The 20,768-nt window shown below is 47.5% G+C and overlaps 1 protein-coding gene across 1 annotated transcript in view; it reads right to left on the bottom strand.

The window, feature by feature from the left end:
- micall2a (mical-like 2a) overlaps positions 1–20,768 on the bottom strand; it is a 165,238-nt gene that overhangs the window by 14,930 nt on the left and 129,540 nt on the right. The window contains exons 9-13 of the mRNA XM_072481020.1: positions 12,813–12,910; positions 12,087–12,213; positions 4,520–4,610; positions 4,093–4,166; positions 2,406–2,520 (exon numbers count right to left, since the gene is read on the bottom strand). Of these exons, the coding sequence (XP_072337121.1) occupies positions 2,406–2,520; positions 4,093–4,166; positions 4,520–4,610; positions 12,087–12,213; positions 12,813–12,910 (505 nt within the window). The remainder of the gene's footprint in view (positions 1–2,405; positions 2,521–4,092; positions 4,167–4,519; positions 4,611–12,086; positions 12,214–12,812; positions 12,911–20,768) is intronic.

Below are 20,768 nucleotides of genomic sequence, written 5' to 3' on the forward strand. Positions count from 1 at the left end.
CCGAACAAGTCAACCATGTCTGAGTAGTATTCTTTGATAAACAAATCATCTTCTGTTGTTTCGGATGTGTTATTGTTCTCTTCATTGTTAATTAACACAGCAACTTCTTTGGCTTCGGATTTGTTAATTTGCTCTTCATCTTTAATGCTGCATGTTGCTAGGGGTGGTGTGGGGTGCTGCGGAAGTTATTTTCAACTGCTGGTAGAAGCTCAGGCAAGGTTGCGCCTTTTGAGGTTGAATTTTTGGGTTTTGTGCCTTGAAGAGTCTTGTTTGTGATTTTCGGGCATTTTCCCTTTAAGTAGGCGTGGTTTGAGTCTTCTGACTCATGCGTAGCAATCGATTGCGGATGTGTAAAACGATTTTCCTTTACTGTGCGCTTTTTCTTCAACTGCGCATGCGCGACTTGCGTTCAAAACATCTTTCTTCGATTGCGCATGCGCAAGAATGGTCTTCGCACAAAACGGCTATTTTCAACTGCGCATGCGCGGCTGCGGTTTCCTGCGCTTGCGCAGAACCAGATTTGCGTCTTTTGTTCCCCGGGCAGTTTAAAATGTGGTCAGACACCATTTTAACTTCTTTAGACCCGTGGAGAAGAACTTTTTCGGTATTCTTTCTTGATAAAAACTGAATGTTATTTTTTTTCTTGCGATCTGCACTTTTCAATCGCGATTTCCATCATTCTGATAAGGATTGTTTGAGTTTCGCATCATTCATTCTCTGTGCAATTTGGTCTCCAAGCATTTAATGTCTTAAAGCAGCATTGTTACTGGTGTTACAGTGATCTTCAAATTTTTTAAGTATTACTTCTAATTTGGTGTTGTCTTCACCTTTCAAGTAATTAAAGCAGTTATAGATGTCTCTAGCTTCATGTCCTGCGAGTAGCAGGGCTATTTTTGTTTCTTCAGAGGCTGTGCCCAAATCATTAGCTATGATATATATTTCAAACATTTGTTTAAAAATTTTCCAGTTATGACTTAAATTACTGGTGGTTTCCAGCTGCAGTGGAGTTCCATCGAATCAGCGAAGTCACCCCACGTCAAATGTCTGGTACGAGTTTTCTTTTCTTTTCGATCTTCCTATGTCTGCATCTTGTGTAATCTTCTAGTAAGCGTTCTGATGCCAATCCTGATACCATATATTATTTCTTATGTCTGAACAAAGCTTGTAGTCTTCCAGTTGAAGTAAATGCTTTATTGCGTAAGTTTGTTCTCTCTCCAGAGCTTATACTAGATGTTACATGAGAGCTGTCTGCCTGTGTCGTGCTCACTAGCTGCCATTCCTGTGAAGAGTCACCTCCTGGCTTTCGTCTGCTTATTTATACATCTCTAGTGCTCCCTCCAGCGGTTAATTAGTTATAGTGTATATACATTAACCCCTTGTGTATATACAGTGATGCAGATCACTACAGGTAGGTGAATTGGCCACACTAAATTGCTGCTTAATTGGAAAAGATGAATTGAGTACTCTATTTTTTAAAAGAAAATTGCCCTTTGTGTCCAAAATGGTTAGGTAGGGATACTGGGTTACAGGGTTAAGGTGAAGGTGTGGGCATAGGTAGGGTTCTCTTTACAGGAGCCGGTGCAATTTTGATGGGCCAAATGGATACCTTCTGCACTGTAAATTCTATGATCTGATTATGAGAGGATTTGAAAACAGTTAAATCCAAATTGCTCATGAATTGAAACACAAGTTTGAAAGAAAAAATTCAGGAAATTGAAAATTTTCAACCAGATTGGGGCAGCACGGTAGCATTGTGGCTAGCACAATTGCTTCACAGCTCCAGGGTCCCAGGTTCGATTCCGGCTTGGGTCACTGTCTGTGCGGAGTCTGCACATCCTCCCCGTGTGCGCGTGGGTTTCCTCCGGGTGCTCCGGTTTCCTCCCACAGTCCAAAGATGTGCAGGTTAGGTGGATTGGCCATGATAAATTGCCCTTAGTGTCCAAAATTGCCCTGAGTGTTGAGTGGGGTTATGGGGATAGGGTGGAGGTGTGGACCTTGGGTAGGGTGCTCTTTCCAAGAGCCGGTGCAGGCTCGATGGGCCGAATGGCATCCTTCTGCACTGTAAATTCTATGATAGGCAATGAAATCTCTCAACCAAATATAGAGTAATGGCAGAAGTTAATACAGGAGGTTGTTGAAGTAAATAGTCTGAGTAAGATCAAGATAATATTGGATGCAGCTGGAGGCAGGACAGATAGAGGAATATAATAGGTAAATAGAGTCGGGATCAATCATAAACGGACAGAATCGCAGCGCGTACTGACCTTATTCCAGATCCCATAATTCCACTATTCTGATCCTGGCACGAAGGGAAAAGTCAGGCATTCCCTGCAATCATACTCTGGCTAAACAGTTTCTCCACAGAAAGGTGAATAGACATTTCCTAGTTCTGGGTTATCTCATACCTCACTCTGTCCTCATCCAGTGTGTCGATGATGTCGTTCCTGCCCTCCACTGTTCTCAGTAAGTCTTGTATTAACTCCATTTCACGAGCCCGATCTCCATCAGTTTTTGTGTCCTCTGCAATGGCAACACATCAGGATGTACAAACATAGAAATCTTTTAAACACCTGTCCAAATGTCTCCTTATATGGCCCGGGGTCAAATTTTCTTGGATAACACTTCAGTGAAGGACTTAGGGATGTTTTCTTCTGTTAAAGGTGTTGTATATAAATCCAAATGGTTGATTATTGATTGGTTTTTAGTTTACTTCCTGGGAACCATTTTTATTTTTACTACAACTGTGAAGAACTATCACCTGCATTTAGACGACTGATGGATCTGAATCTCTAATATTATTTTTTACAGAGTGCAAGTCACTTGAGCAGGATTGCAGACAAACAGGAGGAAAGTTTAAAGGAGCAACTCCACTGGGAACTGATTTCCTTCAAAAGATTCCCCTAATCCAACACGTAGCTTTATTTGGAGAAATGGCCAAACACCTTCAATCTGGCCAGGCTGGGTGAGCTGGCCTTGCAGTGAGGGCCTTAAAAAGAACCCAGGCCCTCTGCTACAGCCTGCTATTGGGCAGGTTAATCAGGTTGGAGCAGTTTCTCGTCAGGGACAGTTTCCACTGTTCATGATCGCTGAACATTCAGCTCTGGGACAGAAGGCCAATGCTCTGGGAGCATCTGTCATCCAACAAGGCAACGATACTTTATAGTTAATAAAGTAGAAAGTTCTGGAAACACTGAGCAGGTCAACACCGTCTGCACTTTTATGATTGGAATGTGTGAAGATTGGGATGGGGGTGGAAATGTTTATTATACCATGTTTATGTCATTGTTATTGTTATTATTATAAAAACTTACAAATACCCTAATAAAAATTTTTTTTTTTTTTAAAAACACCGTCTGCACAGGGGCAAAACAGAGGACATAAGAAACAAGGTCAAAGGTAGGCCACACAAACCCTCGAGCCTGCAACAAGAAATCATGGCCGATCTTCAACAAGAACTCCCTTTCTAACATTGCAAATAATCGACCTATCAACAGAACTGAAAAAAGTTATAAATGTGACTTTATGAGCAAGTACAAAGCCAGAGAAAAAGATCAGGGGTGTTGCAGGTGGGGGGGCGGGATGGTGGCAGTGAAAGTGGGGGAGCAGTTAGACTGAACTATGCAATTTTGTACTGAGCTCACCACCTCAGTATCCTCAGGGATTCAGAGGAGGTGTGAATGGCAACAACAAAACGACCATCAGTATCGGGTTACCCGAAAACATGGGAGTAGTGGTTATGATTTGAAATGGTTAAACTCAATGGGCGGGATTTTCCAGGCCTTCCTGCCGGCGGAATCTTCCGGCCCCGCCAAATCACACACCTCTGCAGCTGGTTCCCCAGTGGGTGGGCCACTGAGCCATGAAAATTGTCATTGACTTCAGTGGAACTAGGATAACCCACCCGTGGTTAAAAGCTCACCACCGCGGTATCCTCAGGGCCAGGGTGGGGGGAGGGGCTGGGAAATTTCAGCCAATGTTGGGTCCGGAAGACTGTGAAGTGCCCAATTGAAGGACAGAGTGGTCTTCACAGATATTCTGAATCTGTTATACTTCAGACAGGACATTCTTCTCAAAAATGGTTTCTACACTGACCTGATTTTTCCATCAATGCTCGTAACTCCTGGTCAATCTGACACTGACGGTCCTCCAAAATCTGTTGCTTTGATCTGTCAACAAAATAAAATGAAATGAAAAGCACAGGGTTTGCACCAACTGCGGGTTTCTCCGGTCCCTTCCATCCCGTCAGATTTTCAAATGGTCTAATAATTCACTCAGTTCTAAAAGCAGCTCTGATTTTTCAAGCGTGAAGATGGAGGGGAGAGAGGGAGGCAGGGAGAGAGTTGGGAAGGCAGGTAGGAAAGTTTGGGAAGCCAGAGAGGATTGTGAAGGGAGGAAGGGGTGGGAGAATTGGGAAGGGAGTGAGGGGAGGGTTTGGAAGGCAGGATGCCAGGTACAGAGTATAGTATTGAAATGATCTACAGTCCTGTCTTCACCCTTCCCCCGCTCACTTTCTACTCACATGTGAACGAGCTCCGATTCCCGTCTCATCAGCAACTGTTTTTCATGGATCAGTTTGAACCACTGCACCATCAATTCGTCCTCCCTTTCGTCTATTTGTTTTTAAAAGAAGGGGGAAAAAAATCCAGAGTTTCTGAAAACAAGTGAATTGACAAACAGCGACAGCCATCAAACGCACAGTGGTCAGATCACACAGAGCATTGTTTACACTCTGCTCCTATATCTTACATTGAGCTGACCACTGTTCAAAATCACTGGAGTCGACACATATGATATAAACCATCACAACAAATTGATCAGCAGGAATATACCATCTGGTCGAGCAAGCCTGCCTCATCATCAAGGTGCCAGTAATATAGGAAATAGAGGCACCAATGTGACTTTCAGCTCCTCGAGTTTGCTCGGCCATTCAATAAAATCAAGTCAGATCTTCTACCTTAACTCCACCTTCCCATCCCATCTCCCTATCCCGAGATTCCTTGAGTGTCCAGAAATCTACCGATCTCGATCCTGAATGTATTCATCAACTGAACATCCACAGTGGGTGGCACGGTGTCCCAGTGGTTAGCACTGCTGCCTCAGGGCACCGAGGACACGGGTACGATCCCAGCCCCAGGTCACTGTCCGTGTGGAGTTTCACTCGTGCATGGGTCTTGTGATGATACGCATAAAGTAATTCTGTAGATCATATTATACATGACCTCCGACCACTAGGTGGCAGTGCAAACCCACCAAGTGCCCCTGTGTCTGGGGAGTTGGGAGTAAATTGTGTTGGAGGATAGACGTAGCTCTATAATAGTTAGTTAATGTTAGTAGTTTATTATTTTATTTATCCCAGTTATCTTTATCACGCAGTTGTTTCATAATAAAACTGTCCTGTAGTTCATCATTCCTATCGACTGAGGGCAGCACAGTCGCGCAGTGGTTAGCACTGATGCCTCACGGCGCCGAGGTCCCAGTTTCGATCGCGGCTCTGCGTCACTGTCCGTGTGGAGTTTGCACATTCTCCCTGTGATTGCGTGGGTTTCACCCCCACAACCCAAATATGGGCAGGGTAGGTGGATTGGCAGCGCTAAATTGCCCCTTAATTGGAAAAATATGAATTGGGTACTCTAAATTTAAATAAATAAACAAATAAAATTTAAACAAAGCTACAAACAAAAATCATTCTTATCGGCCAGTCGACAGAACATGACACGTCTCACTCCCACAAACCAAAAGGTGTACCTGGTAGGTGGGTTGACCATGCTAAATTTCCCCTTAACCGGAAAAAAAAATTAATTGGGTACTTTAAATTTAAAAAAAACTGAACACCCACAGATCTTATGCATTGCGAATTCCGAAGATTCACAATTCTCCGAGTCAAGAAATTTCTCCTTTTCCCAGTCCTTAACAGCTGATACTGTGACCTCCTGGTTTTAGGCTCCCCAACAGTGGAGCCACTGGGACCTTCAGAGGTGAGAGTGGGAATGTGGGTTGTAGGTGGACCCACTGAAGAGGTCCCCAGAGTCAGGTCAGCAGTAGTGGGGGGGTTGGGTGTTTGTTTACAATTAAGGAAGGGGAAAGCTCAGAGTTGAAGGAGGCACAAAGTTTCTTGTGAGGTTCTAAGGAAAGCCATCCACCTCCCTAAAAAATTCCAGTGGGAAATAAAGCAGCTGATATGTACACAATTCATGGAAGTGTGTAAGAATAATAATCGGGTAATTATACTGTGGCATTTCAACTTTCCCAACATAAATTGGGATAATCGTGCTGTAAAGGGTTTAGAGGGGGCGGCTTTCATGAAAGGTATTCAGGGTTTTTTTTCGTATCAATATGTAGAAGGCCCAACAAGAGATGGAGCAGCGCTGGATCTGGTTCTGGGAAACAAAGCCGGATAAGTTTTCAATGTGGCAGTGGGGGAGCATTTTAGTGATAGCGACCACAACACGGTACAGTTCAAGTTTGTTAAGGGCAAGGAAAAAGATAACCTGCATAAGACAGATCTGGATTGGGGAAGGCTGATTTTATTAAAATAAGGCAGAATCTAGCCAAGGTTGACTGGGAACAGCTTCTTGCGGGAAAATCTACAGCGGAGCAGTGGAAGGCATTCAAAAAGGAAATGGGGAGAGTACAGGTCCAACATGTTCCCTATAGGGGGAAATGTAGGAGCAATAAGTTCAGGGAATCCTGGATGATTTGGACAATGCAGGATAGGATAAGGAAGAAGGGAAAAGCAAGTCCAAAGGGAGAAATTCAACTGCAGCCCTAGAGGAATTTAGGAAGCGCAAGAGGGAACTTAAGAAAGAAATTAGAAGAGCAAAAAGAGGGCATGAAAAAGGACTTGCGAAAAAGATTAGATAGAACCCCAAGATATTCTATAAATACATTAAGGGGAAGAGGTTAACCAGGGAAAGAGTACGACCCATTAGAAAACAAGGGGGCGGACTTCCGGTAGCGCCCTCGAGGAAGCAGGTCGCAGGTCGGATCGCTCCCGCTCGCGATGGGCAAGCGGACCTGTTAAACGGACTTCTGCGGGACCTGCGACCTGGTAGGTTGGGTAGACGATAGGGAAGAGGCTCCCCCCCCCCCCCCCAGGTATGAGCAGCTGGACCAGAAGTGGTCGAGTGGAGTGGCAGGGCTCAAAGCGGGAGCAGCGGGGTCCCCAGGCCGGGCGGCAAAACATGGCGGACGGCAGGTGTCATGATATTCAAACACACACATCATGATAGACACACCAACAGACAAATCAGCGCACACACAACACGACAACCAATCATAGACAAGGACAGAGACAGTATAAGAGAAGAAACACGACACCTGGTGGCCAGTAGATCTGGAGACCAGGACAAGGACAGGACCTGATTAACATCACACACAGGGAGTCACCATGTGCAGAGTATCAAGACAGAACTGTAAATAACAAGTTGAAATAAAACAGCGTTGTACCAAATACAACCGTGTTGGTTCATCTGTACCTCAGAGCACCCAATACTACAGCAGGGACCAGGGAGCGGAGGCTCACTGGCCAAGGGAGCAGCAGATGGAGCATATTAAGAACTGCTTCGCTGAATTGAAGAGGGACACGTTGGACCCGATGAGGGCAGTAATGGACCGAATGGTCGAGTCGCAGGCGATCCAGGAGAAGGCGCTCAGGGAGGTCGAGCGGAAGCTCTCCAGCCAGGCGGACACGGTGGCGGAGCAGGAGCACAAGGTGGAAGAGCTGAACGCCCACCAGAGGAGGATGCAGGAGCAGCTTGAAGAGCTGGGGAATAGAGCCAGGAGGCAGAATTTGAGGATCGTTGGCCTCCCCGAGGGCTGCGAGGGGTCGGATGTGGGTGCATACGTGATGGGTATGCTCGGGACGCTGATGGGACCGGAGGCCTTCCCCGACCCCTAGAGTTGGATGGGGCCTCCGCAAGGAAGCCCAGGACGGGCGACTGACCGAGAGCCTTGGTGGTCCGCTTTCAGCGGCTTGCTGACAGCGATCGTGTGCTGCGATGGGCCAAGGCGGAGAGGAGCAGCAGATGGGAGAATTGCGAGGTGCGCATTTACCAGGACTTGGGAACGGAGCTGGCCAAGAGGCGTGCAGGATTCAGCAAGGTAAAGGCAGCCCTCCACAAAAAGGTGAGGTTTGGAATGCTGTATCCTGCGAAGCTGTGGGTTACATTTGAGGAACTCCACTACTATTTTGAGACACCGGAGCAGGTTTGGACTTTTATCAAAGGAAAGAAACTGGACTTGAACTAAAGGGCACTTAGTTTTTTCAGTGCTGTACAGTGGCGGCGGGCGGTCTGTTAACCTAACTTGCTCTGATTCGGAGTGATTTTTTTTTTCTTGAAAGAAGAAGCTGGACTTGAACTAAGGGACTCTGGGCTCTCAGAGCTTTTGTGTGGCAGTTTGTTAGATTATCCTGTACTGTAATGTTATATCAAAGATTGTTTTCAGCCGGGACAGAGAGCGGGGGCTGGAGGGCGCATTGTGTGGGGTGATTGTGGGAGATTGCATCGAGTGGGGGGGGGGTAGAGAGAAGGGCCCTGCAAAGGGGGTCCCGCGCTTGGTACCTTTTGGCGGGAGATCGGGGCCTCGGAGAGGGAGATGGGCTAGGGGTTGGTTAGGGGACTTGAAAGGCCACGGGGAGATACAGTCAGGTTAATGGGTCCTTGGTGTGTGAGGGGAGGGCCCGAGTGCTCGGGCAGGAGACAGACAGGCGCCAAGGGCAGGGGTCAGCGTAGCTAGCGTAGGTCAGGGGGCACCAGGGAGAGTAGGAGGAGGAGCGGGCTAGGGCCAGGCGCGGGGCTGGCCTGGCAGGTCAGGCCTCGGGGGGCGGCTGAGGTTATGGGGGGCAGACGGGAAGGGGAGTAGAGGAGACTTAAAGGGCAAGGGGGGAGTGTCGAGGGATCCCCTGAGGGAGAGAGTCGCTGTCGACTCTCAGGGAGTGGCGTAGGAAACCGATAGCAGCAGCACCCGAGGGGGGGGGTTAGAGCCACGTTAGTTTAGTTGAACACGTGGGGCATGGCAAACAGAGTTGATAGGGGAAATGTTTTGTTAACATGTTTATTCTTTCCCACTGTTTGTTTTCACTATGTTAAGGCCCTTTGCATAGGCCCTGTGATCTCTCTGGAAATGTTACAAATTTTTTTTAATTTAAAAAAAAAACAAGGGGGCAATGTATGTGTGAAGGTGCAGGACATTGCAAGGGTGTTAAATTAATACTTCTCATCGTTCTTCACTCAGGAGGACGTAGGTACAGAATTAACAAAATGGGACTTGAGGGCTGTGAGCAGTTTGACATTGGAAGTGAGGAAGTATTGGAGGCTTTGGCGAGCTTTAAAAAAGGCAAATCCCCAAGCCGGATGAATTGAATCCCAGTCTGTTGTGGGAGATCAGGTAGGAAATTGCAGGGGCTCTGACACGGCTTTTTAATTCCTCTCTGGCCACGGGGGAAGTGCCAGAAGACTGGACAACAGCTATTGTTGTTCCACTTTAAGAAGAGTGGTAGAGATAAACCAGGGAATTACAGACTGGCGAGTCTCAAGTCAGTGGTAGGAAACTATTGGAGAAAATTCTGAAGGAGAGAATTAATCTCCTCTTGGAAAGGAATTTGTTGATTAGGGATAGTCGGCACAGCTTTGTCAGAGGGAGGTCATGCCGAACAAATTTGATTAAATGTTTTGATAAAATGACCGAGTGTGTGGATGAAGGAAGTGCAGTTGATGTAGTTCATATGGATTTTAGCAAAGCCTTTGACAAGGTCTCCTGATTGAGAAGGTTGAAGCACATGCAATTTAAGGAAACTTGGCAAGGTGGTTCCGAAACTGGCTTAGTAATAGGACACAAAGGGTGGTTGTAGGTGGCAGTTTGAGTAGCTGGAGTCCGGTGTCCAGCGGTATACCACAGAGATCAGTGCGGGTCCCTTATTGTTTGTTGTATATAAAAATGATATAGATAAGAACGTGGGGGGAATGATAAGTAAGTTTGCAGATGACACCAAGATTGGTGGGGTGGTTAACAGTGAAGAAGGGGGTCGTAGGTCACAGGAAGATACAGATGGATTGGTCAGATGGACAGAGCAGTAGCAGATGGTATTTAACCCTGTTCACAGATCCCTGAAGGTGGCACAGCAGGTGAATCGGGTAGTTAAGAAGGCATATGGGACACTTGTCTTTATCAGTCATGGCGTAGAATATAAGAACAAGTAAGCTGGAGCTGTACTGAAGATTGGTTGGGTCACAGCTGGAGTACTGTGTGCAGTTCTGGTCACCTCACTACAGGAAGAAGGTGATTGTACTGGAGGGAGGACAGAGGAGGTTCACCAGGGTGTTACCTACGATGGAGCATCTGAGCAAAAAGGAGAGACTGGATAGGGTTGGATTGTTTTCTTTCGAGCAGAGAAGGCTGAGAGGGGATGTGATTGAGGTGTATGAGATTATGAGGGGTTTAGTTAGGATAAATAAGAAGCAGCTCTTCCCCTTGGTTGAGGGGTCAATCACAAGGGGCACAGTTCTAGGGTGAGGACAGGAGATTCCGAGGGGATTTGAGGAAAAACAATTTCACTCAGAGGGTGGTGAGAATCTGGAATGCACTGCCTGGAAAGGTAGTGCAGGCTGGAAACCATGCAACCTTCAAAAAGCACTTGGCTGAGCGCTTGAAACACCATCACATTCAGGGATATGTGCTGGTGAGTGGGATTAGCGTGAGATTAATGGCCGTTCTTGTCGGTGCAGACTCAATGGGCTGAAGGGCCTTTTCTGCGCTGTGTTAAAATGAACTGAAAATGAAAATCGCTCATTGTCACAAGTAGGCTTCAAATGAAGTTACTGTGAAAAGCCCCACACGGGACGTGGCGCAGCCAGTAAATCTCGCGATATCTTTCAGCGCCGGGAAACACCTGGCTAAACACGCTGGCACTGGACTCCTTCATTTCTCTGAAATCGCACCTATGACCCTATATTCCCCCTCAAAGCTAAGGGTGTGGGAGATGGATGAGTTTAAATCAGGGCCAAATAGTCTAATTTTCCACAGTTGGTGTTTTCTGACGTGGGGACCCTCATGTTTCCTACAATTTAATTTTCAGGTTTCCAAATATTAACACTCAGGCCTCAACGACAACTTCCTCCCTCCGGCTGGCTGTTCCCACATTGTATAGGAATAGTCCCTCAAGCCAGTTCTGCCTTCCAATACATTCATGGCTGACCTTCTGCCTCAACTTGACCTATCTCCATGTCCCTTAATTCCCTTAGTATCCAAAAATCTATCTATCGCCGTCTTGAACATAATCAATAATTGAGCATCCTCAGCTCTCTGAGGTAAAGAGTTGCAAAGATCCGCAACCCTTTGAGTGAAGAAATCCCTCCTCATCTCAGTCCTAATTGCCTGAATCCTTTTTGCGATCCTTGTTCCTAGATTGCAGCCAAGGGAAACATCCTCCCAGGGAATATAGGCCTAGTCTACACCATCTCACCTCATAGGACAATCCACCCATCCCAGGAATCAGCCTTGTGAATTTTCAAGGCTACTATATCCTTCCTTAGGTCAGGAGATTAAAAATGTACACAGGACTCTAGGTGTGTTCTCAGCAAAGCCCTGCATAGTTAGAATAAGATCTCTACAATTGATAATATCCCAAAATTCCTCATTTTCACCAGACCTTTGGTTTCCTCATGATCTCCAGGATATTTTTTATGCCTTCTCCAGCAAAACAAAGTATTCATTCAACTCGATGACTATTGATCTAGATTTTAACTCTTTCTTTTAAAAATTTAGAGCACCCAATTATTTTCTTTTCCCAATTAAGGGCCAATTTAGCCTGGCCAATCCACCTAATCTGCACATCTTTGGGTTGTGGGAGTGAAACCCATGCAGACATGGGGAGAATGTGCAAACTCCACATGGACAGTGACCCAGGGCCGGGATTCGAACCCGGGTCCTCAGTGCCACAGTCCCAGTGCTAACCACTGCGCCACATGCCACCCTTAGATTTTAACTCTTAATAGCTTTACACACCAATCTCCGTTTCCAATCTTGGACGAAGATGGCAGCCCAGTTGTGCCCTGCCCCTTCCTACCAACACACGTGTCGTCACCCACCTCCCTCACAGCTCCGAAGCTGTGGTTCCAGATCCACCCCTTTCTGTTCCAGAATGTCCAGCTCCTTTCCAATATCCCGCAATTCTTTCTGAATGTCCTCCTCTGATATTCGCTGACTGGAGGTAGGCTGCAACATGAAACGTAGAGTTTAAATGAAACGCAAACGAGAAAACCGACAAACAGGCAGGTCTGTCGCCGCGGTTAGTGATTAGAAACTCAGCACCATCTTCTCAAGCGAAACGAAGGATGGGCAACAAATGCTGATCGCCCCAAAACAAACTCGAGCCCGCCAAAACATCCCCCTCTGTTGCTTCGACCCTAGCCAGTCACCCACGGATCAGTTGATCATTTGACTCACACGGCCAACTTCTCTCTTCAGTGTGAATAAGAGCAAGGTCAGTGAATGACAAGCACTTCGGCAAACAATCTCTCACCAGGATCACTGCTTCCCACCCAACACAGGTTCAGATACATTTAAAAGAATGAAAGACCTCAGACAGTCTCCCTAAATGTACCCCAAGAGAGGGGTTGGTAAGCACACAGCATAATGATGATATCCAACCAGTGAATGCACACACTAAACAAAGGTTAAAACTGACCAAGCAATGGGAGCACATGAGGGCTGGATGTGGGAAGACAGTTGAAATACACTAACCAAACACACACACACACACACAGCACACACACACAGTGCGATTTTTCTCCTCCTTGCTTACTCACTCTCACCTTCTCAGGGAGAGTTGCAGGGTCACTATGACCTTGGCTTTTCTTGGAGTCTCCTGGAACATGATCATCTTCAAAGAACTTTGCTCTTGCTGTTTCCGCTGTAAAAATAAAGTAACAGTTTAGAACTTGTGTAATCAGTACACATCCCATCAAATAACTATCCAATCACATCATGCAAATCTCAAGGGGTTGAAATACAAATTACTGGAAGTCCTGTCACTGTCATATAAAACCCTGGTTAGACCCCTTTTCCCATAGGGCAGCACGTAGCACAGTGGTTAGCACTATGGCTTCACAGCGGCAGGGTCCCAGGTTCGATTGCCGGCTTGGGTCACTGTCTGTGCGGAGTCCGCATGGTCTCCCCGTGTCTGCGTGGGTTTCCTCCGGGTGCTCCGGTTTCCCCTCACAAGTCCCGAAAGACGTGCTGTTACGTAATTTGGCAATCTGAATTCTCCCTCCGTGTACCCGAACAGGCACCGGAATGTGGCGACTAGGGGCTTTTCACAGTAACTCCATTGCAGTGTTAATGTAAGCCTACTTGTGACAGTAAAGATTGTTTTATATCTGGTGTATTGCTTTCAGTCTGGACAAAGCACCTCAGGAAGGATATATTGATCTTGGAGTGGGTGAAGCACAGATTCACCACAATGATACTGAGGCTAAAAGGGTTAGATTATGAAGTCAGGTTGTACAATTAGGCTTGCAAATTCTTGAGTATAAACAATTGAGGTGATCTAAATGAGGTGTTTAAGATTATTAAAGAAATTGATTGGGTAATTAGAGATAGAGAAATTATTTTCTCTGCAAAGGAAATCCAGAACCAAATGGGCAAATCTTTATATTAGAACGGGACTATTCAGGGATGATATCAGTGCTGTCACCCTCGCGGGACCTATGGGGATGGGTCACCGCTCCCTGTGAGTCTTGTGGAATGCAAGCTTCCCAGCTAAGGGGTGGGGGCCCCCTTATCAGCGGGAGAGAAAATCAGAGTGTTTAACCCCAGCCCGAGTGTGAGCCGGGTGCAGTAGTTCCTGCCGGGACCTGCACATATAATCTTTTCATCCTTCTGTAAATAGACCTTTTATTCCCAACGCTTCCCGTGTGGCTGCTTCTGTGAAGTCAATACTGGCGACGAATATTAAATGGAGCTGCAGACGACACCATTTGTGCTGTAACCGGCTGTCACTCCACAGACCTCTGGAGGTTGATTCATCCTCCGTTACGATACCACACTTCGGGAAGCTGGTATCAAAGATTGGTCGCAGTATGTCGAGCGTATGCATGATTTATCTCGGGCCATTATTGGAGATGAGTGTGAGACTGTGATTCTCTTGACAGCCTGTGGGGCGCTGACTTTTAGCGTGATTAAGAGCCTGACATACCCCGCCATCCCGGATTCAAAGTCGTTCACGGATCTTGTCATGCTAGTAGCAGATCATTTCAATCCCAAGCCATCCGACATTGTCCAACGCTACCACTTCAGTAAGGCCGAGCGAATCCCTGGGGAGTCCATAACGGAATCCTTGATGCGTCTCAGGAAGCTTGCAGAATTCTGCGAATATGGTGCCCCCTCTCTGAAATGTTGCGGAATGGATTGCTCTGCGGCGTGCATAACATGACAACCCAGCAGAAGTTGTTCGGCTAGCTTCAACTGGAGCTCAAACAGGCCATGGAAATCGTCCTGTTGCGGTAAAGCACAGAGCAGGGCGCACAGGAATTACAAGGAATGGAAGTCCTCAGCTTAGGGCGCGCATCTCCCCGGAGCACGGTGCCCCCTCAGCCGGGTAAGCCTGGTTCTCCGCTCTGGGCAGCAGCCTGCCGAGGGTCAGGCAAGTGGCCTAGGACCCTGACGACTATACAGGAACCCTCCACTAGTGTGGATTAGGAAGAACCCGGCCATTGTGGGACGTGCGGTCGGAGAGACCGTAAGGAGTGGCATCCGCAGGATGGTCCGTCCGCACACCACTCCGCTAGGACTAGCCACTCGCTCCCGTCCCACGCCCTTTTGGTGGGAGATCCCACGGATGATTGAACTGCATTGCATTGCCCAAACCCGTCCCCATTAGGGTCACAGTTCGAGTCAATGGCCACCCATTGCTAATGGAATTAGTCAACAGGTCAAAAGGCACACTTTTGATTGGCTCCGGATGGGAGTGCAGATCCTGTCATTGCGGGACACCGAGTCTTGGTTGGTCATGTATACCGGAGAACTGCTGGCCATAGCGGGGATCACGGTGGGCCCAGTGGTCCATGAGCAGAAATCCGCTTGTGACACCCCTAGTTTGCTCAGCCGCACCGGGCTACAACGCCTCCGCAGCACGGCGGCGCAGTGGTTAGCACTGCTGCCTCACAACGTCAGGGACCCAGGTTCAATTCCAGCCTTGGGTGACTATCTGAGTGGACTTTGTACACTCACCCTGTGTCTGTGTGGGTTTCCTCCGGGTGCTCCGGTTTCCTCCCACAAGTCCTGAAAGACATGCTGTTAGGTGAATTGGACATTCTGAATTCTCCCTCTGTGTACCCGAACAGGCGCCGGAATGTGGCGATAGGATAGAAGGGGGGATAGAATGGGTTGCTGACATGGAAGGTTTCTTTATGGAGTAGTTGGTTGCAGGGGGATGTGACGGTGGCCACCTTGGGAGGACCCGGGAGGTGGGTGAGAGGAGGGCCTGAGGGAGTCCATTCAGATTTGTATATGACTGATTGGTGTGGGAGGGGCGCACGGTTCGGAGCGGACAGGTCTCATGGAATGTGAGGAGATGGAATGGGCTGGTCAAGAGGTCTCTGATATTCGCCCATTTAAAAAGTTTGAAAGCCAATGTGGTTTTTATGCAGGAGACTCATCTGAGGATCAAAGATCAAATGAGGCTGAGAAAAGTATGGTTGGAACAAGTGTCTAATTTGGGATAGGATATGAAGGCAAAGTGGGCAGCAGTGCTGATTAGTAAAAGGGTGGCTTTCTTGGCGAGTAACATAGTAGGGGATTCAGGGGGTAGATATGCGATGGTTAGTGGAAGATTAGAGGGAGCGCCCGTGGTGTTAGTGAATGTTTACGCCTTAACTGGGACGACATGGACTTCATGAAGGTCTTAGCAAAGGGTACCAGACTTGGATACGCACTGGGGGGATTATTGGGGGGGGGGGTTAACACTGTTCTTGACTCTCGGTTGGATCTGTCATGCCCCAAGTGCTTGAAGGTATTGGGGGAGGCAAAGGAGTTGCAGGGGTTCATGGAGCAGGTGGGGGGTGTTGATCCGTGGCGGTTTGGACACCCTGGGGCGTAGGAATTTTCCTTCTTTTCACACGTGCATCAGGTGTACTCCCGTATCGACTTTTTTGTTATGGACAAGGCGCGGCTGGCGGGTGTGGTTGGTTTAGAGTATTTGGCGATTGTTGTGTCTGATCATGCGCCGCATTCTGTGGATTTGTACATGGAAAAGGGGGGCTTTCAGCGACCACAGTGGAGGTTCGATATGGGGCTAATGGCAGATAAGGGGGTATGTGAGAACATAGAACATACAGTGCAGAAGGAGGCCATTTGGCCCATCGAGTCTGCACCGACCCACTTAAGCCCTCACTTCCACCCTATCCCCGCAACCCACCAACCCCTCCTAATCTTTTTGGTCACTAAGGGCAATCTTCATTTGTATTTCTTGCAAAAAAAACCATCTTCAGTCTCCAGAGAGCTCCCAATTTTGTTATGAGCCCCACAGCGAACAAAATGTAAAAATGATGAATTTCCCAGTGACCAACAGAAGAACAAGATTTCATATTTTAGGACTTCTACTGCAATAAACAAGCTAAAATCAACATACACTCAACAAAGCTCCCGATGTTCCTTTAACTTTTGCCTGTCCTGGAGGTGACCTGACTCTGTTCTCATGTCCATGGTCACAAATTGGCCAGCAGATCTGACTCCTCACCCAATTAGGCCCTGCCTAAGCCAAAATTATGTTTGCTTCCAAGTTCCCATCAGTTGCAGGTACCAATGTCAAGCTTAATGAAAGTGAGGAGGTCTGTCCATCTGTGCTGTGGGAGGCTTTGAAGGTGGTAATCAGGGAGAGCTGATTTCGATCAAGTCACATAAGGGAAATGGTAGATAGGTTGGAGAGGCAGAGGTTGGTGGAGGCCATTTTAGTAGTGGATCGGAGGTACTCGGCAGCCCCTGGAGAGGTTGTTGAAGGAGTGGAAGAAACCCCAGATGGAGTTTGATCTTATGTCAACGGGGAAGGCGGTGGGGCAACTATGTTGGGTTAGGGCGGAGTTTTATGGGTACGGGGGAAGGCCAGGAGGCTATTGACACACCAGTTGAGGCGGCAAGCAGCAAATTTGGGCAGGTTAAGGACTCTGGGGGCAGGGTGATCACGGAGCCAGGGAAGGTGAAAGGAGTGTTTTAGGCTTTCTTCGGGGGCTGTACAAGTCAAGAGCCACCGGAGGGGATCTTGGGCACAAAGCAGTTTTTGGATGGCATGGATTTCCCGGTGGTGGAGAAGAGAAAAGTACAGGCGTAGGGTGCCCCATCTGAGATGGAGGAGATGATGAGATGCATTGGGTCGTTTCATTCTAGTCTGGGAAGACCCTGGGTCCGGTTGGATTCCCAGAGGAATTCTACAAAGAATTTGCCAGAGTTGGACTGGCTCCTAGTGGAAATGTTTAATGACTCATTAGATAAGGGGGAGCTTCCGTCCACGTTGGCACCAGCATCGATTTTGCTTATTTTAAAGGAAGATAAGGATCCTGAAGAGTGTGGGTCATATCGGCCGATATCGCTTCTAAATGTGTTTGCAAAGTTGTTGGCTAAGGTGTTGGCGACGCGCCCGAAGGATTGTGTGCTAGGGGGCGATATCCGAGGATCAAACTGGGTCCGTGACGGGGCGACAGTTGGTGATGCGCCTGGAGGATTGAGTGCCGGGGTGATAGCTAAAGATCAAACAGAGTTCGTGAAGGGGCAACAGTTGTCATCAAATATTAGGAGGATGTTGAATGTGGTGATGTCGCCCCCGACGGGTCAGGAAACGGAAGCAATAATATCTATGGATGCTAGAAGGCATTTAACCAGATTCAATGGGAGTACCTTTTTGAAGTATTGGGGTGATTTGGTTTGGGGTGAGGGATTGTTGGTTGGATTGGATGTTTTACAGGGCCCGCATGGTGAATGTGCGCACAAACACTACACATTTTGGGTATTTTTGCCTGCATCAGGGGATCAGGCAGGATGTCCACTGTCCCCATTGCATTTTGCATTGGCAATTGAGTTGTTGGCGATGGAGGGGGGTGGAGCATCAAGTGTCCCTGTATGCGGACGGCCTCCTACTCTATGTCACTGACCCGACTGCTAACATAGATAGAATTATGGGGATTCTGACTAAATTTTCAGGGTATAAGCTTAATGTGGGAAAGAGCGAGGTGTTTACGGTCAACGCTCAGGTACAGGGGAGGGGGTTGGAGATGCTACCATTTTAGTTGGTCAAGTCGAGCTTTTGTTATTTGGGGATACAGGTGGCGCATAGTTGGGCTCAGCTACATAAATTGAATTTGGCTAATTTGGTGGATGGGATGAGGGAGGATTTCAAGAGGTGGGATGATCTCCCGTTATCATTGGCGGGCCAGGTCCAGACCATGAAGCTGGAAGTTCTCCTAAAGTTTTATTTGTCTTTCAGAATCTCTCAGTTTTGTGCCTAAGTCATTTTTTGGGAGGGTAAACAGGATGATCTCAGATTTTATATGGACAGGGAAGGCGCCCTGGATTTGAAGGGTATTTTTGGAAAGGGATAGGTGGGGGGCCACCGGCTCTGCCAAACTTGTTGAAGTATTACTGGGTGGCGAACTCCAGGAAGGTGCGGAAGTGGGTCATAGAGGAAGGATCGATGTGAGGGCGGATGGAGAAGGCGTCACTTAGGGAGACAAATCTGAGGGCATTCTCGCCGGCTAAGTCCTCCACAAACCCAGTGTTGGCATTCACGTTCAGGATCTAGAATCAGTTCAGGCAGCATTTTAAGATTGAGGGCATGTCGTGTGGGTGCCAGTCTGTGGCAATTATCGATTTATTCCAGCAGGGTTGGATGCAGAGTGTGGGAGGGATAGACAGGCTTCGGGATTTATTTGTGGAAGGCAGTTTTGCAGAGTTGGGAGAGTTGGAGGAGAAGCTTCAGTTGCTAAAGGGGAGTGGGTTTTGGTTCTTACAGATTAGGGATTTCGTTAGGAAGGAGCTGGCCATGTTTCCACAGTTCCCGTCTCTCTCGTTGTTCAAAAGGATTGTGTCTCAGGATGAGCAATGGGAGGGGAGGGTCTCTGATATCTACGGACAGTTGATGGAGGGGAAGAGGGCAATGATGGGGGAAGTAAAGAGAAAGTGGGTGTGTTGTTCTCTGCCTTGCTCTAAGCAGATAGCTTTGATGTGTAGTGTTGATCAGAGAACGAGTCTTGTAAACTAACACTATATATTTAACACTACAATTGGATTCGACACTTATCCCTAAGAAACGAACAGTTGATTAAACACATAAACTATACTCATCTAACATACTAACTCACCAACTCATTAACTACTCTCATGCTCTCTCACTATCTTCAGTACTCCTGTCTGTACACAATTCATTAACCCCTACATTACCTTCATGTATGATAATACCACAGTGGGAGGATGAGTTGGGTGGGGTATTTGATGGGGGGATTTGGAGTGAGGCCCTGCAGAAGGTAAATGCAACATCCTCTTGTGCGAGATTAAGTTTAATCCAGTTTAAGGTGATGCATACAGTGCACATGACAAAGTAATTTTTTCCGATGGCGGAAGACCAGTGTGAGCGGTGTTTAGGGGGGTTGGCAAAACATATTTACATGTTTTAGTCATGCCTGAATATGAAGGAGTTCTGGGAGTCCTTTTCGGGGACCATGTCAGAGATTTTGGGGCTGAAAGTGACTCCAAGCGATATTTAGGGTTTTGGAGGATCCGGGAGTGCAGGTGGGGAGAGAGGCACCCAAAGCAGCGGGATGGGTGAGTGGCTTGGCGGAATTCCTGAATCTGGAGAAGATAAAAGTTTGCCAATCGGAGGAGGGAATCCTCTCGAGGTGGAAATTGTTCATCGCCTTCTTGAAGGGTCTGTCAACGTCAGCGGGTGGGTGGGGAGGGCTGTTTTTGTTTATTGTTGTGTGTTATAATTTTTTTTTTTTTTTTTTGCACAGCTTTACTAATGGAACATGTCGAGTGTTTAAGGTAGAGAGGTGGCTGTGATATCTGAAAGTTGTAAAAAGATTATTGTACTTTGTGTTTGTATAAAAATGAAAACGCCTTGAATAAAAATATTTTAAAAAAAGACTTCCAAAACAGAATTGGATAATTACATGAAGAGGAAAAAATTGCACGGCAGTGGGGAAAAGGCAGTGAAAAGGGACTTGCTGTGTTGCTCTTGCAGAGAACCGGCATGGACAAGGTGAAGCAGATGCCACCATCTGTGATATAACCATCCTATAATTCCAACAGCGACAACCATCTTCCTTTGTGCCAGGTATGATTCCAAACAGTGCAGAATTTTCCTCCTGATGCTCATCGAGTTCAATTTTTCTAAGGTTCCTTAATGTCGTACGTGGTCAAATCCTGCCTTGATGTCAAAGGCAATCAGCTTCACCTCAGCTTAGCAAGGATATATAGAGATTTTGGAGCCGAGGTGGGTGATACAGTTAAGACACATTAGGTTGGATTCTCCACAGCCCGACGCCGTAATCGCGGCCGGCGTTGGGGCGGAGAATCTAGTTTGACGCCGTAATCGGGCCCGCGCTGGTCCGGTGATTCTCCGGGCACCGAAAATCGGCGTTACCGTGGAGTACGCCGAGCCGCCGGGGGCTCATTGCCAGAGGTCTGCTCAGCAAACCTCCGCTCCCGACCAGCCAAGTTCCCGATGGCGTGGAACTAACCACCTATTGCCAGTCGGGATGCTCGCGGTCCGCGGCCACCCTGGT

This window comes from Scyliorhinus torazame, chromosome 17 (genome assembly GCF_047496885.1).
Source record: "Scyliorhinus torazame isolate Kashiwa2021f chromosome 17, sScyTor2.1, whole genome shotgun sequence".
In the NCBI taxonomy this organism is placed as follows: domain Eukaryota; kingdom Metazoa; phylum Chordata; class Chondrichthyes; order Carcharhiniformes; family Scyliorhinidae; genus Scyliorhinus; species Scyliorhinus torazame.